The sequence below is a fragment of the Myotis myotis genome, unplaced genomic scaffold (genome assembly GCF_014108235.1).
Source record: "Myotis myotis isolate mMyoMyo1 unplaced genomic scaffold, mMyoMyo1.p scaffold_m19_p_11, whole genome shotgun sequence".
NCBI classification, from domain to species: domain Eukaryota; kingdom Metazoa; phylum Chordata; class Mammalia; order Chiroptera; family Vespertilionidae; genus Myotis; species Myotis myotis.
In genome coordinates, this window is record NW_023416315.1 from 7736412 (window position 1) to 7761320 (window position 24909).

At 41.1% G+C, this 24909-nt stretch overlaps 1 protein-coding gene across 3 annotated transcripts in view; it reads right to left on the reverse strand.

Moving 5' to 3' along the window:
• Window positions 1-24909, reverse strand: part of HECW1 (HECT, C2 and WW domain containing E3 ubiquitin protein ligase 1) — a 138869-nt gene that overhangs the window by 47907 nt on the left and 66053 nt on the right. For all 3 annotated transcript variants that reach the window (XM_036327421.1, XM_036327419.1, XM_036327420.1), the window contains exons 4-9: window positions 18501-18595; window positions 15406-15481; window positions 12079-12248; window positions 8285-8427; window positions 7412-7512; window positions 2586-3935 (exon numbers count right to left, since the gene is read on the reverse strand). In XM_036327421.1, coding sequence (XP_036183314.1) covers window positions 2586-3935; window positions 7412-7512; window positions 8285-8427; window positions 12079-12248; window positions 15406-15481; window positions 18501-18595 — 1935 coding nt within the window. The remainder of the gene's footprint in view (window positions 1-2585; window positions 3936-7411; window positions 7513-8284; window positions 8428-12078; window positions 12249-15405; window positions 15482-18500; window positions 18596-24909) is intronic.

Sequence of the window (24909 nt, forward strand, 5' to 3'; positions counted from 1 at the left end):
TAGTCTCACTGTTTATCTGCCTCGAAGAAGCCTCACTCAAGGGGAGGCTGAGGGCTTTACACATATCCTCATTTAGTCCTTCCAATAACCCTTTGAGGTAGATTCTACATTTACACCCGTTTTACAAATAAGCATGGAGCAGTTACGTAACTTGGCTACGGTATCATGGCTAGGAAGTGGTGGGACTGGATATAATCAACCCAATCTCCAGGGCCTGAGGTCATAATCACATTACAGTGCTCTTATAATTTGATCTTAAGAAAGTTTTTAAAAACTATTTTATGTTGAGGTTTAAAAAGGAGGATTTTATAAAAGGGAAAAGAAACAAAAAGTAGATAAAGAATACATCCTCCATAAGCTGCTGTAGTCTCATCTACCTGGGCATGTGCGCAGTCAGTTTACCGTGGCCTAGGCAATGAAAGAATTTGCAACCTGAGAAGTCACAGCAAGGGGCAATAGTGATTCTAATGGGAGAACAGGGCTCACATGCACATATTAGGTGGGTTGCGTGGAAGCCCTGCTGTCTTGGAGCAAATGCCAGTGAGGGACAGATAGACAACACGGACACCCTTAGCTCAGGACTCACTACTGATGGAGGGAAGACTGGCTGCAAAGAAGTCACATGCTAACACATGTGCAGCTTTCAGGAGATCAACTGTCCCTCTCAGAAATCTTCGTATTGCCCCTGGTGATCACCACAGGAAAGTGTTCAGGTTCTTCTTAACCTTTTCTGAGTTTACAGCCTGCAGAATTCAGGAATTTAGACATTTCTTTAGAAGTTGCACTGCAAAGATTTCTGCTATGGCCCTGAAGCACCTTTCTGTGAAGAACAGCTTTCCCCTGATGGATAGGGCATGGACAGTGTATGCTGAGCTAATTTTCAATGACCTGTGTGTGGATTGTCTTCCAAAAAGGTGGTCAAAATATACCCCATAGGCTACAATGGTTGACAAATAACAAATCCAACTTCATTTTTGCATGTTTCTGAGGCAAGAATGATTACATTTCAAAATGTAGAAGTGTTAGAAAAATAGCCTTTGGGTGTGAATAGTTGCTAGATTTTGCCTCTTGCGTCACAAAGCCTAAAATATTTACTACCTGGCCCTGTATGGAAAAAGTTTGCCGACCTCTAGTCTAAAATATTCCTGCCAGCTCCTAGTTATACTCTTTTATGTGTGTGTCCCCAAATCTCTTTATATTGTAATTATTTTTAATTGTGTTTAATCATTGAGTATTTCCATATGCTGTCTGGCGCTGGTTTGTTTTCCTGCACCCAGCGTAGAGCATTGGGCCCAGAACAAAGAAGATATTCACAACATCCTAGCTGAAGAAGGAAACAGACCACCGCATTTTCACTGCCAGGGGTTCCTTCCACATCGTCTCCCCTGTGGGGTACTGTATGTCACTACAGTTTTCCTCCCTGGGTTTCTCTTCCTTTTCCATTTTTTTGCACGTCTTCTGATCACAGGTGCCACTTTTCCTCACTCCTTCTTTCTCTGAAATGTAGAATTAACTTTGTTGACTTAAAATTATTTTTGTGTGCTCACTTTAGTTCCTATAAAAATGTGTAGGTGCCAGGCATTTCTTTAGGTGCCGAGAATGCAAACACAGAGAAGATACAATTCTGGCCCTTCATGAGTTTGCAATTTAGAGACCACACCACCACATTTTATTTGGAGCTTAATTGAAACAGCAGAACAGCAAAGCAGCAGAATCTATATGTCTCTCTTTTAAAACAACCAAGTTATTTCATCTTGTTATATGACCTTTGAATTATTTTCCCCTATGTCACTGTCACTTGCCTGGAAGATGGTTCCCAACTCTGGATAAGGAAATGCAAATTAATTTCACATATGATTCGAAAGCAAGACCTTTTGTGGTTAAAATACAGAACACATTTTAAAACTAGAGGTGGCATCTTTTGAATGAGAATCTTATTTGAAACAAAGCAATTTGCGCATTCATATTATCCTTCCCTTCCAATCAGCCAAAAGAAATAAATAAATAAAATAAAAGAAGAAAAAACCAAAACATAGAAACACTGAAAAAGAGAAAAGCAACAACAATAGACAGAATTGAGCATCAGAAATAATGACCAGTCATGAAAGACAGGTAGACTATTCCTATCTACAGCTACACAGACTAGTTAAATTCTAAATTACAGGTAAAATCAATGCCCCTCCACTTATATTATATGCATTGCTAAGCTTTAATACGTTTTGGGAAGTCAGCAGATATTGCCACATTACCCACCATTTCTGCTCATGTCGTTGGATACTAGCCTTGACGCTCTGGCTGCTGTGAGGTCAGGAAGGGTAACATCTACACTAGCCACAGTGATAAGTTAAACAGAGAGTCACATGCACACGTGCGCACTCACATGTGTGCGCTGGTAACTCGGTGTATGTGTGAGGTGGTGGGGTGTAAGCTACTGGTAGTCACAGATACACACACAGGACAGGCACACACATCGGCAGCAACCCCATGTGGGACTGCCCCTCTCCCTCTTCTTTTGAAACCAGGTTGGTTAGCCCTGTGTCCCCCTCGTGGTCCTAGTCTCACTCTGATCAGGTTTGAGGTCTAACCTTCTCTCCGATTGCTTGGCCCCGCCATGGGGGATTCCACACCATCCGCGGCTCTTGCCACACTCTCGCTCATGCTCCCGGTGGGGGCGGCTGGCTGGTCGTGCCACGGCCCGGCCGCGTTCACAGACTCCAGCTCCAGCTCTGGGCTCTGCACCGAGTCCGGCACCGACTCGAAGGCGCTGTTCTCCTCCTCCTCCTCCTCCTGCGAGGAGAAGACGGTGCTCTCGGAGATCTTGGCGCTGTCCATGGAGGAGAAGCGGGTGTGGCTGGTGAACCGGCTGCCGTTGTAGCAGGAGCTGCTGTAGCAGGACGTGCTGTAGCAGGAGGAGCTGTAGCAGGAGGAGCTGTAGCAGGAGGGGCTGCAACAGGACGCGTCGCAGCCCTCGAAGCTGTGGTCCCCGCCTTGCCTGGGGCTGTAGTCACTCTCGCTGCCCGTGCTGGGGTGCGTGTCGCCATCCGGGGCCGAGCCGCTGGCCACGCCGGAGAGGCCGGGGGCCATCGTCCCGAGAGTAGCCCCCTCAGGGTCCTCCAAGCCCTCCTCCAGGGCGGGCGGCTCAGCAGCGACCGTGTCCCCGTCGCTGAGCCCGTCCTTCTCCGCCGTGTCCTTGAGAGTGGGCTCTTCCTCCGCGCCGTCGTCCTCCGCGGGGCTGCCGGCCTGGACCAGGGGCATGCTGTGCAGCAGCGTGTGGAGGCGGATGTAGTGAGTGCGCGGCGTCTCCGGGTCGCTGCAGGCCGACGCGATCACCGTCTCCAGCTCCGACACCGGCAAGGAGCAGGGCCTGTTCTTCCGCTTCGCCGAGGCGCGCAGCTGCAGCCTGTCCTCCGGGGCTCCCAGGGCGGGCACGTGCCCGTCGCCCTCCTCCGCCTCCTCCGCCGCCTGGCCCTTTTCCTCCTGCCCCCCAGCCCTGCTCTCTTGGGCCGCTTCCTCTGCCGCAGGATCCCCAGGGCGGCCCTGGGCTTCACTGTCCTCCAGCAGCTCCGGTGGGGGTGCCTCCCCTCCCCGGGCCAGCCCCTCGGCCACCTCTTCTGCACTCAGGGTGGGCTCCGTGTCCTCTCGCCCCAGGCCCAGAAGCTCCCCAGCCCCATCAGGTCCCACAGAAACTGTGTCGAGGTCGTTTCCTGCCTCAGTGGTACCTGCCGCTTCCTCCACGGGCTTGGCAAGCCCCAGGCTCGCGCTCCCTTCGGCGACCAGGGCGCTGCCCTCCCTCGGCTTCTCTGACTCGGAGCTTCCCGAGGGCTCTGGTGCCTCCTGCAGAGGGTCCCCAGGGTTGCTCGCCACCAGGCTGTTCATAGGGCTGCCCGGCATGCCCGCTGGCTCAGCTTCCGTACTCAGGGTCATCTCTTCATCATCTGCGGGCAAGAGGAAAATGTCACTCCTTTCACAAGAGAGCAGTTGGTGTTAGCGTACTTTGCCAGACATGGACATGTAAGCCTTCCCAAGGGGTTTTTATTTTAGGGCTTAGAGGCCTCGTGCACAGATTCGTGCACTGGTGGGGGGCGTGGCCAGTGGGGAGCAGCCAGCTGTGGGAGCTCAGCTCATCCTGGTCAGCTGAGCGGTGCTGCTACTGTGGGAGCCCACTGACCACCAGGGGGCAGCTCCTGCATTCAGAGTCTGCCCCTGGTGGTCAGTGTGCATCATAGCGACTGGTCAACTGGTCGTTCTGATAGTTCCGCCATTTGGTCACTGGGCTTTTATATATATAGATATTGGATGTGGGGGTTGATGAGGGCTTCTTACTGGCCAGTGCTCAGCTGAAACATTCTACAAGAATGTGTTTTCCTTCAGGAAAAATGACTCCTAAAATTTACATGGAACCACAAAAGACTCCCAGATAGCCAAAGTAATCTTGAAAAAGAACAAAGTAGGAGGTAACACACTCTCTGATTTCAAGTTATACTATAAAACTATAAAAATAAGAGCAGTATGGGAATGGCACAAAAACAGACACATAGATCAATGGAATAGAATAGAGAGCCCAGAGATAAATCCTCACTTATATATAGTGTTAATCTATGACAGGGGAGGCAAGAATATACAATGCAGTAAAGACTGTTTCAACAATAAGTGGTTCTGGGAAAACTGGACAGGTACATGCACAGAAATTAAACTGGACCACTTTCTTATACCATATTACAAATAAACTCAAAATGGATTAAATAAAACCTGAAAATATAAAACTCCTACAAGAAAATATAGGCACTAAAGTCTTTGGCATTGCTCTTAGCAATATGTTCTGGGATATTTCTCCTTGGGCCAGGACAACAAAAGCAAAAATAAACACATCAAACTAACTGTTTTTTCACAACAAAGGAAACCATCAACAAAAGGAAAAGACAACCTCCTAAATAGGAGAAGATATTTGCAAATGCTATATCTGATAAGGGATTAATATAAAAAACATATAAGGAATTCATACACCTTACTATAAAAAACAATGAAATTAAAAAATGGGCAGAGGACCTAAATAGACACTTCTCCAAAGAGCATATACACATGGCCCATAGACACATGAAAAGATGCTCATTAGTAATCATCCAAGTAATGGAAAATAAAACCTCAATAAGATATCACTTGACACTGCTCAAAATGACTATCATCAAAAATTAAGACATAAGTTCCAACAAGGATGTGGAGAAAAAAAGGAAGCCTTATTCATTGTTGGTGTTGGTGAGATTACAAATTGGTACAGTCACTATGGAAAATGGTATAGATATTTCTCAAATAATTAAAAATAGAACTACCATATAATCCAGCAATATAACTTTTGGGTATTTATCTGAAAACAAAAACATTAATTTAAAAAGAACCTATGTTCATTGCAGCATCCTATATAATAAAAGCATAATATGCAAATCAACTGAACTGCGGAACAACTGGTTGCTATGATGTGCACTGACCACCAGGGGGTAGAGTGCCGCTCAGCCAGAAGCCGCAGGCGAGCGCAGCGGCAGTGGCAGGAGCCTCTCCCACCTCTGCTGCGGGTGGGCAGTAAGGAGCGAGGGGTCCCGGACTGTGAGAGCCCCAGACTGCAAGAGGGATGTCTGACTGCCGGCTTAGTCATAGTAAGCCGGCAGGTGGACATCCCCCAAGGGGTTCCAGACTGCGAGAGAGCACGAATCTCTCGCATCCGGGCCTCTAGTTATTTATAATAGCCAAGGTATGGGAAAAAATCCAGGTGACCATTGATAGATGAGTGGATAAAGATGTGTTATATATACAGAATGGAGTATTACTCAGCAATAAAAAGAATTAAATCTTGTCAATTATGACAATATGGATGGGCCTGTAGTATATTATGAACTAAGTGAAATAAGTCAAGATGGAGGAAGACAAATACTGTATGATTTCATTTATATGGAATCTAACAATACAAAACAAATTAAGAAACAAAACCAAACCCATAGATATGCAGAACAAGCTGGTGGTTGCCAACAGGATGGGACATAGACGGACAAGTAAAATAAATAAATAAATAAAGGCTAGCTACTCTCCCTCCTACATGCTTGATCCCATTTCCTTTATTGTGATCATATAATTTATTGTTCAAGAAGAGACACTATTGAGAGTGAAGGGGGACACTCTTATTAATGAAGACAGGACTATTGGCAAATGCCAGGATTGTGCTTTAAACACTTGAAAAAAAATGAGTTCTTTTGTATTAATGAAAATTTACAGATCTACAGTCATATTTCTGAGTTCTGTTTTAAGGGAATTCATTTTTTGGTTAAAATAACCGAAAGCTTAGTGCTACCACAGTTCTCAACAATGTTTGTTATGAGAAAGACTTGAGAGGTGGGGGAGGGGTGTTTACAGTTCCTTGCTGATCTCAGGCAAGGCTAATTATACTTGCTCAGAGCATTTCCTATGGCTGTGTCCCCCAGGGTGGCCGAATGGGTAAGTTGGGTTCTTGGCAACTAGAGTAGAAAAAGGCTAGATGATGGCAGCAACCACTTATTCAGTTATTAGGGCTGGAAGGCTTCCAACATTTGGAGATTATTGCAGTGGGAGAATATACCAGGTCTCCACACGAAGTAACTATTCAAGGAGTAGCAATCTGGTGTACCTCTACCTTCTCCCACTTGCTTGCTTTATTTGATTCCTGCAAGATGTGAACTTCCCATTTCAAACACAGTAGTGCAATTCACACGTTGAAGGAAAACCACCTCTCTGGTGAGCCATAAGTTTGTCTTTACTGCTACACAAAAGAAAGAGTCAATTTTATTCTTAGAATAGAGAAAAGGCTAAATTTGAAAGGATAAAAACCCAGTCGGATATTTTCTTACATTCTGTATTATATATGGGCATAGAAACTGGAGTTCAATGAGTGGGCAGTGATAAACTCCAGACTCTGAGTTCTCAAAAGTTTCATTAGCTTTAATAGCAACTCATAAATGCAAGCTAGAAGGACCAAACAATTCTCAGCGTGATCTACACTTAGTTGTAGGCGAAGAGAAAAAGTGGAATTGTGAGGCATTTTATCATTTTTATTTGGAAATGTGCTTTGCCTTGAAAAGCTGAACACTGGATGATTCTGAAATTTTCTGTTTAACTTATAGTTTTTATTTTTTATTAAAAAACCATTGTCCAATCGCAGTTCTTCAACAAGACATGTATCATATTAATTCATGCTCAACTTCCTTCATTTAGTCACTCATGTATGGAATGATTAAATATCGATTGTGCATCTCCTATGTGGGTGCTGGATGTAAAATGATAAATTAGACATGGCTCCATACCTACGTTGGTATTATTGTTAATCTCTACTCCACTGTCTAACCACATGACATTAGGCTAGGACAAGACATGAAGTTCATGCTGAAAATACCTGGGTGGATGGAGGAAGTGATCTCAAATCGGAATTGCAGCTGTCCACTCACATGATCTGTTGGGAGCCTGCGGCCGAGTGTGTAGCTGACCACCCTATCCCTGGAAAGAAATAAGCATCATCACAGATCTGACCAATACTTCTTCATCCAAAGACCATACCAGCAGATGAGACGGGCATGCCAGGGTGGCCCTGCCATTAGGAGGTGATAATCTTCTCCAGTACTTATAAGATGGTCCTAAGGTAAACATGGGAATGTACATCTGATCAACAACATGGAAAACCTCAAGAAAATCCTTATCAAATATTCTAAAGTAGCAGTTCCCTTTCTGAAGCACCCCACAGGTTCTTCAGTATCCACGATTGTATCCTCTCTTAGACATTGTATATTTACTGCAAGACCTGCACCTGCTGCTGGCACTGTCCGTTATTAAGGGTGTACTTGGAAAATATCAACATGCACAGAAAAGCCAAGCAAAGGAAATTCATATCTTTTTTTCTCTCTTTAGAATACAAGTTGGCAAATTTTCTGTAAAGTGCCTGTTAGTAAATATTTTCGGCTTTGTAGGCAATGAGGCCTCAGTCCCAACTACTCAGCTCTGCCATGGTAACATGATAGCAGCCCCAGGCAATAAGAAAACTAATAAGCATAGCTGTGTTCAAGTAAAACTTCCATTGATAGAAACAGAAATGAATTTCACACCATTTTAATATATCACAAACTATTACTCTTCTTTTGCTTTTTCCCAACCTTAAAAATGTAAAAAGCTCATGGCTGCACAAAAAGAGGTGTTGGGCCAGGTTTGGCTTTGGGCTGCAGTTTGCTGACTGCCACTTGAGAATATCTGATAAGGATTTCAATCGCATGTTTACCCTATGGCGTGTCTCTCCAGGAGTCTCTGAACCGGCATCGAAAGCTTTCCCAAGAAGCGCTTGATGATGGGCCGGCTCTTGGCAAACTTGTCCTTCACCTCAATTTCCAGCACGTCAGTGGGCAATGACACAAAGCTGAATTGCTGCAATGAAATAATATGCCGTATCAGTTAACTGAGAGTTGTGAAGGCTGGCCAATTCCCAGGCCATCTGCTTGGATGATGAAGTCATGGTAAAACATCCCAATGGCAGTATATACACGGGGTGCCCCCCAAAATGTATACACAGTTGATAGCTCAATTTTAAAAATGAAATGTATTTTGTTAAACATTGTCTTTATAATTGTTCAAAGTGTGTGTATACATTTTTGGGGGACACCCTGTATATGTATTAAGGTCTTAGAATGCTCTAGGCCCTGTTTACTCAGGAAATGAGTAACGGCAATGATGAGGGGCTTCTTCAGTGCTTAAAAATAAGGTTATTCTCTGAGATTCAAATAATAAAATCAAGTCACCTTAAGAAGAAAGAATGCTATCAGGCACCACCACACTTGACTAAAGGTATTAAAATTCTTAAAGTAAGAAAAACACACAAAATCACTTATAATAAAGGAAATGCACTTTTAATAAATAATTCAGTATCTTTTTTCATGATTAAAATGGCAGAGATTTTTAAAAAGATTGATCATACCTCATGCTCTTGAGAGTGGGAAAAGACAAGAACTCCCACACTGTATTGATGGGAGTGTAAATTGATTCGATCTTTGGGAAGAGAATTGGCAATATTTACTGGCATTTAAACTGCAAATTCCATTCAAAGCAGAATTCTACTTCTAGGCATTTTCCTTCTGCATTAACTTGCACAAGCATGCAAAATAGATATTTTCATGGGGGCGTTCAATGGAGCAGTATTAACAATAGAAAAAGACTGGAAAGACTAAACATATCTATCAATAGGGAATCAGATAAGTGGAATATGATAAATCTTTGAAACAGAAAACTCTCTGCTGTCATTAAAAAGAAACAGGCAAATAAATATGCACTGACATGAAAAGATACTTGACAAACTAAGTGAAAAAGCAAGACATTGAAGAATATGAAGAGTGAGATTCCATTATACTTTGCGGATAAAATGCCTGGAGCAGTACACTCCAAACTGAACTTAGGAAGTGGGCTGGTAGGGGAAGGGAGAAAGCAGATCTTTTTCACTGAGCAATTTTTTAAAACAGTATACTATATAACTTTTAAATAAAGGCAACAACAGTTAGTCTTCACATGGCTGTCCACATCAAAATTACAAATTAATTATCAATAATGCACCTGGACAACCATCTGAAGACCAGCTGAACAGAAGTCCTGTAAGTGAGGATACACAGAAGCAGCCACATAGAGACTGGTAAGGGGCTGAGACACAAAACGGTCTGGCGCACACTCGTGTGCAGAAGTTGAGAATCTGGAGCCGTATCTCAGTTGCAGAGGTTTCCCCTGAGGAGGGAGGGGTCTCAACCCTATGCCAGGTTCCCAGCTTAGAGCACTAGTGCTGGGAACAGGAGCCCACATAGCATCTGGCTGTGAAAATCATCGGGGATTCTCTCTGCCCTGATAAGATGGAAGGCTGCTGGAAACCCAGGCATCCTCTTAAAGGTAAATCACACAAAATCTTGCTTGCAGGCACCCACCCTTGGCTCCAGTGGAGGCATGGCGGGTCATAGGATGTCAGAATCATACAGAGAAGAGTTGTGTGGCTTTGGGGAAAGTCTAAAAGGACAGCCACTAATGTCCCTGTATCAAGTCCCTCTCCCACACTGCCCCAGATGCCATTTTTCCTGGGTCAAAGCACTCAATCCACATGGTATTAGCCAGGGGAGCTACACTAGCCCCACCCTGACATGATGACTCCCAGATGAAGTGCCCTACCCAAAGCACACGTACTGTAAGCTCTGCTAGCAGTAACCAGGATAGGCACACATTGCAGTCTTTCTTTAAAAAAATCTCAAGGAATTACGTCAAGCTCAGGGGATGCCAGAGACACACAGGGAGACACTGAGTTGTGTGGCTTTAGAGTGAAAGCCACACTAACTTTAACCGTGGCAAGCTGGAGAACGGAGGAGGTCACAAAAACATTCTGATGGTGCAGGATTGTACGATTATTCTCTGAGAGAAAATTACTTTATGACTAAATACCTTAGAACAAGTTGCTCTACAGGTTTTCATAAGAGAGAATCCATTTTTTCCTTTTTATTGGATTTATTGGTGTAACACTGGTTAACAAAATTATAGAAGTTTTAGGCGCACAATTCTATAATACATCATCTGTACACTGTACTGTCTGTTTACCACCCAAAGTCAAGTTTCCATCCATCACCACTTATCCCCTCTGTACCTTCCTCCATCTCCCCTCCACACTCCCTTCCCCTGGCAATTACTACACTGTTATCCTTGTTCATGATTCCCCCCCTTATTTTTTCTTTATCACTCAATCCCTCCATTCCTCACAATTAGTCACGCCCCTCTTGATTTCATGTACTATAAATTCCTGTGGCATCTGGACTTATCCCTAGGAATTCAGCGAGGAGTCCAGAAATAATTGGTAAGAATAGCCAGGGCTGAAGGGACAAATAATTTAAGATTCATTATTTCATGCTAATGGTACTATCTGCGCTTTAGAATCTATTGATAACCAAAGCAGTAGGAAGTTTAAAATATAATTCCACTTCCCTTATGTACACTTAAAAGCTCTAATGCTGCTCATCTGGGTCAGGGTTAATTAAGCCTAGGAAGTAGGGTATAATTTAAGAGACAATGAAAAAGCATTTGCCCCCAAATATTTAATTAAGGATGCTTGAGGGCTCTACATCAGAGATGGTCTACTTTGAAGAATTAAGGAAGGAATCCTGTCCAAAGCAAATGTCTTTGGTTGGAGTAGGACATTTCCAGCAGTAAGAGCCCAATGAAGATAATCTGAGGCTCAGATTGAGGATAACTGATTTCTCAGTTATACAACTAGTGTAACTCATTTGGCCAGTCTGAGGTTTGAACCAAGGTTTGTGTGACTGCAAAGCTGCACTTTTACTACATTAGACTGTGCCACACTCATGTCCTAAACTTCCCTGCTCCCCAACCCATACAGTTTGCAGGTTATACCCTCATGCTAAAGCTAATGAACTAGGCAACTTTCTGCTGGCTCTCAAGGACAGGACTGAGTCACTGTGCGGCCGAGCCTGACACGTGGCTTTGTTGAGAAACATTCTAGCTCCTGAATGGTGGAAGAGGCACATTTAGGAGTGAAGGGCCTTCATTAGACAAAACAAACTATTCAATGTGCCAGCAAGTTGCCTGCCACTGCGTAAACCAGGAAGATGGAATGAACAATTACGCTTCCTGTCTATTTAAATCAAGCAATTTGTATTTTACGCCTTATTCTAGGCCTACTGATTTACCTGTCCCAAGTTTTAGAATCCAGAGGGACACATTTAAAATTTGGCACACTTGCTTAAGGACCACATGTATGAAAAGAGTGTGAGAATTCTCAGATAAAAATGCTTCTCTTCCTTCTCCCACAGAAAGGCAGAGGAAAAGGCTGTCCTGCTTTCAGGCACAGGTTTAGAACCAAATCAAGTGACTACTATACGGCGACTGAGGGTGGGTACTGCCTTGAGGGACTCTATCAGGAACCTAGAGAGAACATGACTCCCTTCTAAGACCAAGAGAGCCACGAACTTAGCAGCAGAGTTCAGGGCTCCAAGGAAGCAGGGAATAACGCACAGGCTTCTTTTCAGGGCCCACAGCACTCACCTCAGTCTGCCAGACGGGGTTCACGGTGTTGCCTATGATTTTAGATCTCCTCTCCTGCCCATGGTGAGGGAGGGCAGGGAAGATGCTGTGCTTCCCAGGCTGAATGGAAATCTTCAAGTAAGGATCTGGGTTGAAAAACATCCCTTTCTTCAACCCCATGGCCTGGAAATCTATAAAATAAATGATACTGTGTTTCAGTGAGGTTGAAGAGCATATCAGGCCTTTCATAAGAAGAAAGGTCTATCTAAAACTTTGAAAATTATTTCACTCTTTAGACTATTTCCACCTCATTACAAATGTGGACTGATATGTCGAAAGAAGCCACTATGTGAAACATTTAATGGCATGTATTATATTATTTTGGTGAGAAATCCTTTAATAAATAAACATAATTGGCATTATAGTCATTATGCTTTTTAAGAGGACCACTGGCCCTTACTGCACTGGACTTAAGTCTTTTTCAGGCAGGCTAAGATAATGGGGTTGGGTGAGCACCTGAGGGTCACCTCAGAAAACTTGGGTCAACCCTGAAGGGGGAAATCTAGGGAAAAATTTTGCAAAGTGGAGACATAAAAAAAAGCAAGCATTGTAGTCAAATAATACATATGTTCTTCAATATCGTCTTCAATAATAAGAGAGAATTGGAAGAAATAAAGAGAAATAGGAGGGTTAAAAGAGCAAAGAAGATGGACAGTGGAAGAATGAAAAAAGAAAAGATGGCCTCTATGGAGTCAAGTGCATACCAGTGAGTAGAGTTTTGAATAACTACGCTGTCAGGAAAGGCAAGGCTTTGAAAACGGAACTGTTCCTTGGCAATGAGTCTGTAATGAGCTTACCTGGCAAAGAACATGTCATATGCCATGATTTGTTGCTGGGAGAAATAAGTATATTCTGTGTGACTCCACTGGGAGAAGACTCACAGAAGCTCACCACTGATTCCCTCCAGACATCACCCCAGGCACTGCTGAGTAGCCATGAGTACGATTATATGCTGAGTTCTAGTGGATCACCAAATCTGGGGTGTTGTTGGGGTCATTGACCGACAGTGTGACAGATGTAGATTTAGTCATCATAAAATAATATGACTGCCATCACCTCTACCAGGTCCTATTTATTAGCTAGTTACTAAATTCTGGGAATTATACTATGACCTTCAAATACATTATCTGATTTAATTCTGACCAGAATGAGGTAGATATTACTAATTTGAGGAAGAGAAAAATGGAAGCTTATAAGTTAAGTGACTTGATGAAGTTGTCAGAGCTGGTCAGTATCAGAAATCAAATTGGAACCTGTCTCTTTGATTACCAAGAATGTGCATTTAACCAATATATTATATTACCTTTCAATAAAAATACCAATATTGGCATAGGTTAATTCCTCAAATATAAATAGGTTTTTTTGTGATCTCTGAGTTTATGACCTTTATTATTTTCCTTCTCCCCGAATAACCTTTATAAACATTTCTGTTTTTTGTCTTTTTTAAAATTAAATTTATTGGGGTGATTTTTGATAATAAAATTTTACAGATTTCAAGAGTGTACTTCTCTAATACATCATTGTATATTGCATTGTGTAGCCACCTCCCAAAGTCAAATCACCTTTGGTCACCATACATTTGACCCCTTCTAACCTTCACTAACCCATCTGCCTTATTTGTTCATTTGTTGCTTTAAGTTTTATATCACACATATGAGTGAAAGCATATGATTCTTAACTTTTTGTGTCTGACATTTTACTTAGCATGAGATTCTCAAGATCCATCCATTTTGTCATAATTGGTAGTATTTCAGCTTTTCTTCTAGTATTCCATTGTATATGTGTTCCACATCTTTATCTAATTACCTATTGAGGGACAACATGGTTTCTATGTCTTTGCCACTGTGAATAATGCTGCAATAAACATGGCGGTGCATATAGTTTTGTGAATAAATGTTTCAAAATTTTCAGGTACATACCCAGAAGAGGGCTTGCTGAGTTATATGGTAACTCTTTTTAATTTTTTGAGGAACCTCCATACTGTTTTCCATAGTGGGATTTTGATGGGGATTGCATTAAAACTGTATATTGCTTTGGATAATATGGTCATTTTAATTATGTTGATTCTTCTAATTCATGAACACAAAATATGTTTAATTTATTGGTGTTTTCCTCCATCTCTCTTAATAATGTCCTGCCAACCAATTGCCTCTCTGAGAAGGAGGTAGCTGGGTGTCCAGGTAAGAAGCCTTGACTGGAGTGGAGGGCTGAGGAGGGGCACACTGACAGGCCAGGGGCCCTAGGTGCAGCAGGCATCACTCGTGGCCCCACCATTCCACTAAGCCCCATGCCCAGGGCTAATGGAACGGTACTGTGTTTCTAATTTCAAATTCCACTTGTTTATTGCTGGTGTACAGAAAAGTGAGTGACTTTTTGTATATTAACCTTGTATCCTGTAACTTTTCTATAACCGCCTATCAGTAAATCATACATTTCCTTTACTGGTGCTCACTTAAACATGAATAGCCCTAGTTGACTGTCCATCTCTCAAGGACAGTGCATGAGTGTGATCTCAGATCTCTGACATTTATGGCCTGTAACAGTTGTTGGTTTGACAACAAGCTAAGGCAATAGTTTCTCCAACTGTACTCACCGGAATCCTAGAGCTTCATGCCATTGCATATCCCCAAGACCACTTAAGGTGAAATTGAGTGTGTGGGGCTCTGAACTTTCTAGAGAATTTTAGCCAGAGCAACTCAGTTTTTCTTTATACTTTTCACGCTGAGATTATTTTAGATTTACAGAAAGTTGCAAAAATAGTACAATGTCCTTTACCCATTGTTAACATATTACAGTGCTATGGTACATTATTAAAATGAAAAAATTAACTAAATTACTCTTAACTAAATACTATTAACTAAATTAAAGACTTTACATGGCTTACACTGGTTTTTCCACGAATGTACTTTTTTGAGCAGCTCAATTGGGCTTAATTAAGATTTTATTTAGACAAAGGGTCTGCCAGCTGCTTATCTCCCCAGGATTTCCCTTACGTCCACTTTAGAAAAACTCTCCATTACTGCTACTTGGCAACGGAGGAAAAGTAGAATTAGCAGTTTCTCCTCCCATCATCTCAGAGTGCTTATGCATCTATTATTTATTGAATCCTCCATATCCTCATGAGGTCAGGGGGAATGACGCTGATATTTTTAATTTTTGTTTTACAGATGGAGAAACTGAGGCACAGAGAAAGGTTGAGTAACTTTTAGGGAAGAGTCAAATTAAAGCGGATCTCCTGATGGTTGACATTTTTGTTCTTTCCACAGGCCCTCAGCGAGCAAAACATACCTGAGAGAGAAAAGCTGATCAGCCTCCGACTTCCCTGCTCCTGGACAGTTTCGTAAGAGCCAACGCTTTTAAAAATCTGTAAGAAGAAAAATAGGAGACAAGCTTTGTCATAGATATATTCCAAAACAAACATGTCTTATTAAGTTATTTCTCTACCCTCCATGAAGGCAGCAGCACTGTGACTTTATTAGGCTATTATTAATTAAAACAAGCTTCTAGCAACCTAATGTCTTTTCCCAGGAATAGAGTGGGAAATGCTAGTGGGGATGAGGTGTACTTTTCAGAGAAATGGAAATTCAAACCACATTATTGTAATATTAGAGCCCCTTTGTAACTACTTATGTAAACAATGCCTTTTTACATTCAAATTTGCAAAAAAAAGTGTTTATTAAAGCAGACCTAAGGGACTAGAATGATAGTCAACGAATGTTCACTGTTGTAATTATAATGTGTTCTGATTTAGCAAAGTATAGTGTTAAACTGTTCTAGCTCCATTTCTTCTGATCTGTCTTATTACTTAGAAATTTCCAGGAAACTCTGTTTATTAGGGAGAAACCGGTGCATGGCATTAAGAAGCAACTCTAAAGTCTCCTTTATTTAATTTCTTTCCTGAGAAATTTCAGAACACAATTTTTAAATGGATAGCCTAAAGCAATTTGCAAACCAAGTTGTGAAAATGCTTTCTTTCCCATCACTGTTCAATATATACCTGTTAATGGATTAATAAAAACAGCTAGAGTCTTGGCTTTCATTCTCTTTTAGGTACATTTTACTCAGAAATGATTCTGAGTATTTATTCAAAGGCAGAGTTATGTTTGCATACATTGTATATTTGCAAAAAATAATTTAAAAAATCTGAGTATTAGGAGATAATCTGCACTTAAGAAAGAAAAATGGAAAACAGGATAACTTGTGGCTCAAAAGTCTCTTTGTTTATAGCAGGGGTGGGGAACATCCAGGCCATGTCTTGTATAAGGTCCACGAAATCATTTGGCCTGACCCTGCCAAGGCATTAAAGGTGAATTAATTAAATGTTTGACCAAATATAACAAGCTAATTTTTAAGTTGACAATTTTGTATGGCTTACGAATGATGTTATAAATATCCAAATGGCCCTTGGCAGAAAAAAGGTTCCCTACCCCTGGTTTACAGGTTGTGTGGGCTTGTTCTCTCTCTCCATCCTGCCTCTAATTACCCTTGATGCTGTAAGAGTTGTGATTGGATGTTATCATCAAGCTGCCTTATCTAGGATGGGGAGTAATGATGGCATCACTAGAGCTCACTACTCCAACCCAAAAAGAGTACAGAGAGATTACTAGAACGCCTCCAGTTGGGCAGGTGCCTCTGATGAGCCTCTGCACTTGGCTGCAGCTTGTATGAAAACCTGCTCAGTATGTCTCTACTCTTAGGCCTCAGTGCAAGATGCATCTCAGGGATGCTGGGCTGCTTAGCAGAGGAAACTAATCCTTTTATAGGTCTGTGTCTCTACGAGTCTCATTTGATAAGGACTCAGCGGGAGACAGGGCCGGGTTCAATGAGTTGAAAGGCTGGTTGTTCTCAGGCATTAGCCCTCATCGCACTGGAAAGCTGTCTCCTTCCTAGTCTGTTCTTCACTCCACCTGGCTGACACAGAGCAACAGGCGTCAACAAACAGGCCAGGACTGCGCCCTCCGGATGGACCACTCTCCTAACTCCCAAGTGTCCAATATGCTCAAGCACAACCAGGGCTCAAACTTCTTTAATGTTGTGGGCCTTTCTTCTCTTTCAAACCTATACGTGGGCCTTTGGCAGGCTGCCCACAGTGCTGTGTTTGCCTCGGTGGAACTACTGCAATGGATTGTTTCTAACTCTAGTTTAAAAATATACACATCTAGCTTGCTCCTTCTCAGAATTTAACTTCCCTGAGGACACAACAAATATTATACTTTTAATAGAGCCTTGTAGCATTGCAAGTCTAAAGTGTGTGCATTCCAATTTTTTAAAAGTGTAAAATTAAACTGCACACTTAAAATATATATTTTTTTATTGATTTCAGAGAGGGAAGGAGAGAGAGATAGAAAGCATCAGTGATGAGAGACAGTCATTGATCGGCTGCCTTTTGCATGCCCCACACTAAGGATTGAGCTTGCAGCCCCAGTTTGTGCCCTGACCATGAATCGAACCATGACCTCCTGATTCATTGGTCAGTGCTCAACCACTGAGCCATGCTGGCTGGGCTAAACTGCATATTTAATGCTAGGCTAAAATAAGCATAAACATGCAATGATGACAATGGATAGTACATTTGTTCCTTCCTACTTAAAGCATACATATTTTGGTTCTTCCTATTTAAATAGTCTGTCGGCTATTCAGGGTATTTACAAAAAGGTTCTTCATCCTTATTGCATCAAAACATGTCTGGTGCCAAAAGATAATGTATATCTCAGAAGCTATTAAACTCAGAGGTGAGACACTTTTAAAGTTTCATAAAATTCTACAAACTCATGGCTTTTTGCTAACATTATTTACAAAGTCATCTCAGCACCAGATTGATGGTATGCAAGTGGAGGCAGCTGTAACTGTGATAAACATTTTCCAGGAAGTAAAGTTGTTGTCTGGTCTGGAAGGTATTGCATCCTAACTTCTTGTGTAAGATGCGTTCTAAAGGCATGTTTGAGGTTAAGTAATTTGCTGCATTCCCAGACAAATGCTCTACCATTTATTGACTGTGAAAATGATTTTATGCAATGCTTTATGGGCATGTGTCGTTTAATTATAAGCCTAAGAAGAAAATAAAACATATGAAAATGTAAATATTTGAAACCAAATTTTAAAATGTGTTCCAAAGAAAGTTTTATTATTCACCATTATTAAGCATGAGATTATGAGAAACATCTGGCTCTCTACTGAAGCTTGACATTTCTTGTACCAAAAGTGGTATGCATTTTTATATGGTTGCCTTCAGATCTCATTCCTCTTTATTATTTTGAGATGCATGTCTGTCTATCTACCTATTAATAACCTATCAGTGTCTCCGTCACACACACACACCAGCAAATGGAAAAGTGAAGAAGCACAGGGTTAGGTCTGACCAAAGAGGAAGGAATGAGACTTACAGGAGCTGCTGAATTCTTGACCGTGACACTCGGGGTGGTAGCTCTCAGGGCTCCACTCACTCCATGGTAGTATTTGAAGCAAATCTTAGTTTCACCTGAAAGACAAAAATAAAGTGGGTTTGAGAAGTAAGGTATAACCAGGAAGAAATGGCCAGGGCCAGAGAGGACACCATCAGGAACTGCAACCTAGTTCCTCCATAGGACCCTGAGAAAGCAGATACCTACTAAGAAGGGCGCCCGCTGGCGTACTGGCCTCACATTTAGAGTACAGAGGCTAGCAGCAATTTCTGCACAGGGCCTCTCCTGCACTGAGCTGCCTGCCTCCTGTACTGAACAGCCTTCCTGCACTGTGTTCCTGCCATCCGAACCAGCCCCTATAAAGCAGTTCCTGGAATACTATTTCAACCAAAAGGACCGGGGCTTTTCCCAGCCAGTCAGAGCTGCACAGCTATAACCCCATCAGCTTATTCACTGACCAATCAGAGCAGTGCCTTTTGGAGCAATGGAACTGTGAGAATTCAGAGTCCTTATTTGCATTAGGAGGAAACAATCAGGGACCAGGGAGGAGGACTTCTGTTTATGTCAGCTCCCCTCTTGCTCTGAGAGGACACTTTCCCTTCCCACCAAAGACTGTGTTTCCCCGGCTGAAACACCAAAGATGTCTCCCTGGAGCACACTGGAGCAGACCAGTGCAGGGCAGAGCGGACCGGCAGAAAGTGGAGCACAGAAAATCAACGAGGAGCAGAGCACTGCTGTCCTGTTGGAGAGAAGCCTGGCCTCAGGGCTTCGGAATGGCAGTGCTGCTTTCACAGCCACGCTATATCATAATTGAGCTGTTCCACAGCCATGCTGTATTCACAGCTGTGCTGTGTCACGACTGAACTGTTTGCATTGAATAAATTTTCCTTCTTCAATGCACCTCAAATTGTAGATTCCTGTTGGTGGAGAATATACGCCAATGACTTTGGTGGACACTCCCGTAAGCCAGGCAGGTCCCAGTTGACAATGATAGTCAACTCACAGACAGATCTGACTTCTTTCTAAAAATCTACCATATAAAATTGCTTTGGCCTTAGCATTTTTTACCCAAGTAAAATCTGTTATTTAGATTCCTCTATTAGAGGTTATTCCAAGAGGTTATTTCTTTGAAACCCTTAGTTCTAAGGTTTTAGGTAGTTTGATGCCTACCACCAGTCTGTTTTTTATGTAATTTCCTGTAACATAATTCACTGTGATTAAAAGCTTAGAAATTTGAAGGAAGATTTTGAGAAGTTATAAAAACACATAGATGGGAGGCATATTTTCTAAATGGTGGCACACATCAATGATAAGCTCTCTGCATTACAATTTTTTTCTCTTTCAAAGTTATAGAATATAAGTAGCAATGATATGGCCTTAGGGAATCATGCTGCCTGGGTTTGAATTTCAGCTCCATTATTGAAAATCTGTGAGACGATGAGCAAGTCAACCTCCCTGTACACCCTGTCCTTTATGTGTAAATGGACCAACAATAATACGCACCTCTTAAGATTTTGGATGATAAAATAAAGTGGTTAGAGTTCAGTTAAGTGCTCAGTAAATGTTAGCGATGAAGATGATGATGATGAAGATGACTACATGATTATGTTATGACTCCATTACTTTCTGATATTTTTTTCTGTAGAGGAAAACATCTGTGGCCAAGCTGAGTTTAGTTCATTTGAAGGTGACCTGCTTTCCCCAATTAATTGTTGTGGGATTTTCTCTTTAAATTTGAAAATTTTGCCAGGCCATGTCTTAATCCCTTACCTAAATTTTTTGTTGAATTTATTGCGGTCACATTGATTAATAAAATTATATAAGTTTCAAATATTCAATTTTATAATGCATCTTCTGTATATTGTATTGTGTGTTCATGACCTGAAGTTAGCGTCCTTCCATCACCATTTATCCCCCCCTTTACCTTCTTCTATCTACCCCATCTCTCTTTCCCTCTGGTAATCAGCATGCTCTTATGTATTTCTACAAGTTTCTATTTTTGCTTAATCTCTTCAGCTATTTCACTCAGTCCCCCCAAACTTCTCCCCACTGACGTGTCAGCCTGTTTCTATTTTGTTTGTTTGTTTGTGTTCATTAGATTCCATATAAGTGAAGTCATGTGGTATTTACCTTTCTTTCACTGGCTTATTTCACTTAGCATAATATCCTATGTGGTTGCAAAAGGTAAACTTTCCTTCTTTTTTATGGCAGAGCAGTATTCTCTTGTGTAAATGTACCAAAACTTTTTTTTTTTTTTTTAAATTCAATCATCTACTAATAGACACTTGGGCTGTTTCTAAATCTTGGCGATTGTAGATAGCACAGCAATTAATATATGGGTGCATATAGTTTTTGAATCAGAGTTTCTGGTTTCTTCCAATATAGTACTAGAAAATAGAATCGCTGGGTCAAAAGGCAGTTAACTTTTTAATATTTTGAGAAATATTCATACTGTTTTCCACAGTGACTGCAATAATTTGCATGCCCATTAACAGTGAAAAAGGGTTCCCTTTTCTCCACATCCTTAAAAACACTTATTTGTTGACTTATAGATGACAGCCATGCTGACAGGTGTGAGGTGATATTTCATTGTGGTTTCAATTTGCCTTTACCCGATGATTAGTGATGTTGAGCATCTTTCCAAATGTCTATTGGTAATCTTCCAAGAAGTGTCTAGTCAGGTCCTTTGCCCATTTTTAATTGGATTATTTTTGGTGTTGAGTTGTATAAGTTCTTTATAAATTTTGAATATTGAATCCTTTGTATTTCTGGGTGTCAGTTGTACCTTCACCTCTTTCATTTCTGATTTTATTTATTTGGGCCCTATCCTTTTTTATGAGTTTGGTTAAAGGCTTGTCAATCTTGATTATCTTTTCAAAGAATAAGCTCTTGGCTTCATTAATCTTTTGTATTGTTTTGTTAGTCTCTATGTCATTTATTTTCACTCTAATCTTTATTATTTCTGTCCTTTTACTTACTCTAAGCTTTGTTTGTTTTATTTTTCTAGTTATTTTAAGTGTAAGGTTAGATTGTTTATTTGAGATTTTCTTTGCTCCTTGTGAAGAAAGAACCAAATTATCTATTCAGTAACATTATTTAGCAAGATTAATGAACTGAAATCTACTAATATTTCATTTATAAAACAGATGTGAGACAAACATAAACCACATCCTCAAAAACAATATTAACTTAAGGAAAAGCAATTTTCACTCAAGAAGCCATAATCTCTGTGAGTCAGTCTCAATAATTATCTACTAGTAGAAGGTGTAATAAAAAGTAAAATATCTTTAAAAAGATTTAGGAGAAATGTAATAATATGATATAATTTAAATTTTGAGTCTGAAGATTATTTAGCTTTAGTAAAAGGAAACAGCAATTGCAATACTTTTAAAGCAACAGTCAACATTAATAGTACAAAACCTTAGGTCTTCCCAGTCTATCCTACATGGCAATCTATTCATGTGTATTTGTTTTTTTTAAATATGAATTAAAATGAATTGTTAGAAATAAGCAGCTTAGAGAAATGCTGTGTTCATTGGCAAGGCATCTAACATTGAAGATTGTGCTGTATATGTACAGACTTAACACTGTAAATGTTATTTAAATTAAAAACTGATATTACCTGTTGAATTTAATTAAGTAAGAGTTTTAAAGCTCCTCATGAATAAGGCCCTGGCTTTGGACCAACACCAAAATGAAGATGTCACCTTTTATACAACCTTGTCCTGATTCTTTTAATTTCAGCAGCTTGCATCCAGAAACTCATTCAAAACAAAATTATATAAGTTTAAAAGCCATATCAAGTTGCACACAAAAACAAAATACTTTGCCTTACTAGAAACAGTCCTGAAAAACATGGTTTTTTTTTTACTTGATACTAAATGATATTTTTGTAGTAAAAGTTTCATTAAAGTAATACATGACTCTCACAGAAAAAATAACTTTACCATATTACACAGTACTATAGTGATTTCTTAAAATTTTGTAATTTGGTAAAGATAGCATCTTACCTGGATTGGAACTTCCAGAAGTGATTTAGACTGCTATATTATGGACTGAGTATATTATCCTTGTAATTTTAAAATAACTGAAAAAATAAAGTCATACATTTTAAATACACAGGGAAGATGTTCACATCCTTAAGCATTTCACATTTGCCTCACCTAGGAAAACTGCCTTGTGATAAAGTCATGTTTTTCTAATAGCTAAATTATGACTTGAATAAAAAGGTTAATTGCAGCCTTTTTGAAGTAGTCGTGATGACTGATATCTCTTTTTACACGAAAAACATATTATTTGAATTATTTTCTATTTAGAGCAGCATAAATCCTATACTAATGCTTTCAAATACAGAATCCAGCAAAAGTGGGAGACTCATTAAAATGAAGCATTATGTGAAATGACCCTAGAATTTTAAATTATAGGAAATACTTATTTCAGGTGCTAGACTCTAGAGGGTCAATCCCAAACTCAAAAACAACTTCCTAAATGTATTTTGTTTCCTATTTCAGGGCTGGTTATTCTCACCCTCGAGAGTGTTTCTGATTTCTAGGATCATTGCACGTGGAGTATTTGCTAAAAGGCAATTAGAGTTTTCCTCTTCCTGCTAGGATGGAGTAATTGTAGCAGATGAATGCTTCTGCTTCTCACTAGATAAGATGATTTTAAAACAAAATGTTTAAGGCACTGCAGAGCCTTGGAAGCAACAGGGACTACAAATTCTAGACAGAGAAGACCGGTAGGATGAGCTGATAACCTACAGCCCCTTTCACTTTGTGGCAGGGAGACCAACAGGGCTGCTGGTGGCCATATGGGGCCAGAGTGCAGGACTGGTTTCCCTTCAGACATTTGAACCCTGAAACCTTCAGGGAAAAAGACTAAACATTTAGTCTGTCCCAGATTGGTGCACAGGAGGAGTGACAAGTACCTGGGCAGGCACACATGGTGTGCAGGCAGACTTCCTTGACTTCTGTGGGTCTTTGTCCTTACCACGGAAACTGCAGCTGTGCGTGACCACAGATCTGGCTGAAGGCTCCGTGGGTCCAAAGAGAAAAGTGCAAGTAGAGAAAGAAATACCCCACTTTCCCACTGCTCTTCTAGTGTCTACTTCCCAGCAGCTAAGGAAGAGGAATTACTAAACTGGTCGGTCAGAATCCCAGTGTGGATTGGGCCATGTTTGTCAGACAGCAGCCCTCTGCTTTAAAAGGTGGTACCTCTTTGCCACTGCCTTCTTCTAAGAAGTTAGATTGGTCAGTCAATTCCATTCTTTCCCTATGGCACCCTCTTGCTCTGTGTCTGACCAGGGACCACTTGGCTCCCTCCCTCCACCCATATTGCTCTGTCTTCCTCCAGATGGCTCAGGTGCCATCTGGGGCTGTTGCCCTTGAGCGTAGGACTCATGCTTCTCGCATTGGAGGTATGAACATTAGCTTAATTATTCATTCATTAATTTAATGAATACTTATAAAGCCCATCTAAGGGAAAATGCTAGCAATAAAAAATATTTTAAAATGTTATACAGTGCTAAAATTATGTATCATTTTTACTTTGATTTCCCCCCCAATTTTCTGTAGGTGATAAGTAATACTTTTAGAATTGTGTACACAAATGGGATTCATGCACACATAACAAATACATAAAATTGAGGAGATTCTGGACGTATGTGTTTGAAATCTTGGATAACCTCTGTCTTCTAATTTGACTTTCTCTACAGTTTTTATGGTGCAGCCTGAGCTCCCCACTCAGAATAATCTGGATGGGAGGAAGGCTATATGGGAATCATCTCTCAACTTTCCTTCCTCTGGTCAAGGATTTATTAGCCCCAATCACTGTGGGAGGTGATCCCCCATCACTGATTCCAACTTCAAAGTTTTATCCAGGACATTACCTGATACCCCACCCTCCAATGGGCCAGAAGTCTATACTGAAGTTCTATCTTGCACTTGTACTTCTAGTGGGGGGAGCCTTTTTGGCCTACTTTGGTCTTATTAGGACATCATAGTGGCTAAAAGGTCAGACTGCCTAGGCTCAAATCCTGGTTCCACCATTTGTTACTCTCTGTAAATATTGGATCAGTTATATTATCTTTCTGCCCCCCAGGCTTCTTATCAACAAAAGGGAAAATAATGTCTTCCGCCTATGGTTTTTATGAAGATTAAACGAGCAATACATGTGAAGTACTCCACGTGGTGCCTGGCAAATCAGGAGAGTGCAGGTATGCTTAGCTGATGCTATTACTATTATCATCTCTCTACTCAGGATGAAGACGTACCCCAAATGACAACCCAGGGGTCAGATCTTGTAACCCATGCACAGATCCCCAGAGATAAGCACAGACTGCCCTCCTGGGATGACCCCAGCCACCTTCATGCCCATCTGCCGTGTCTGTTGT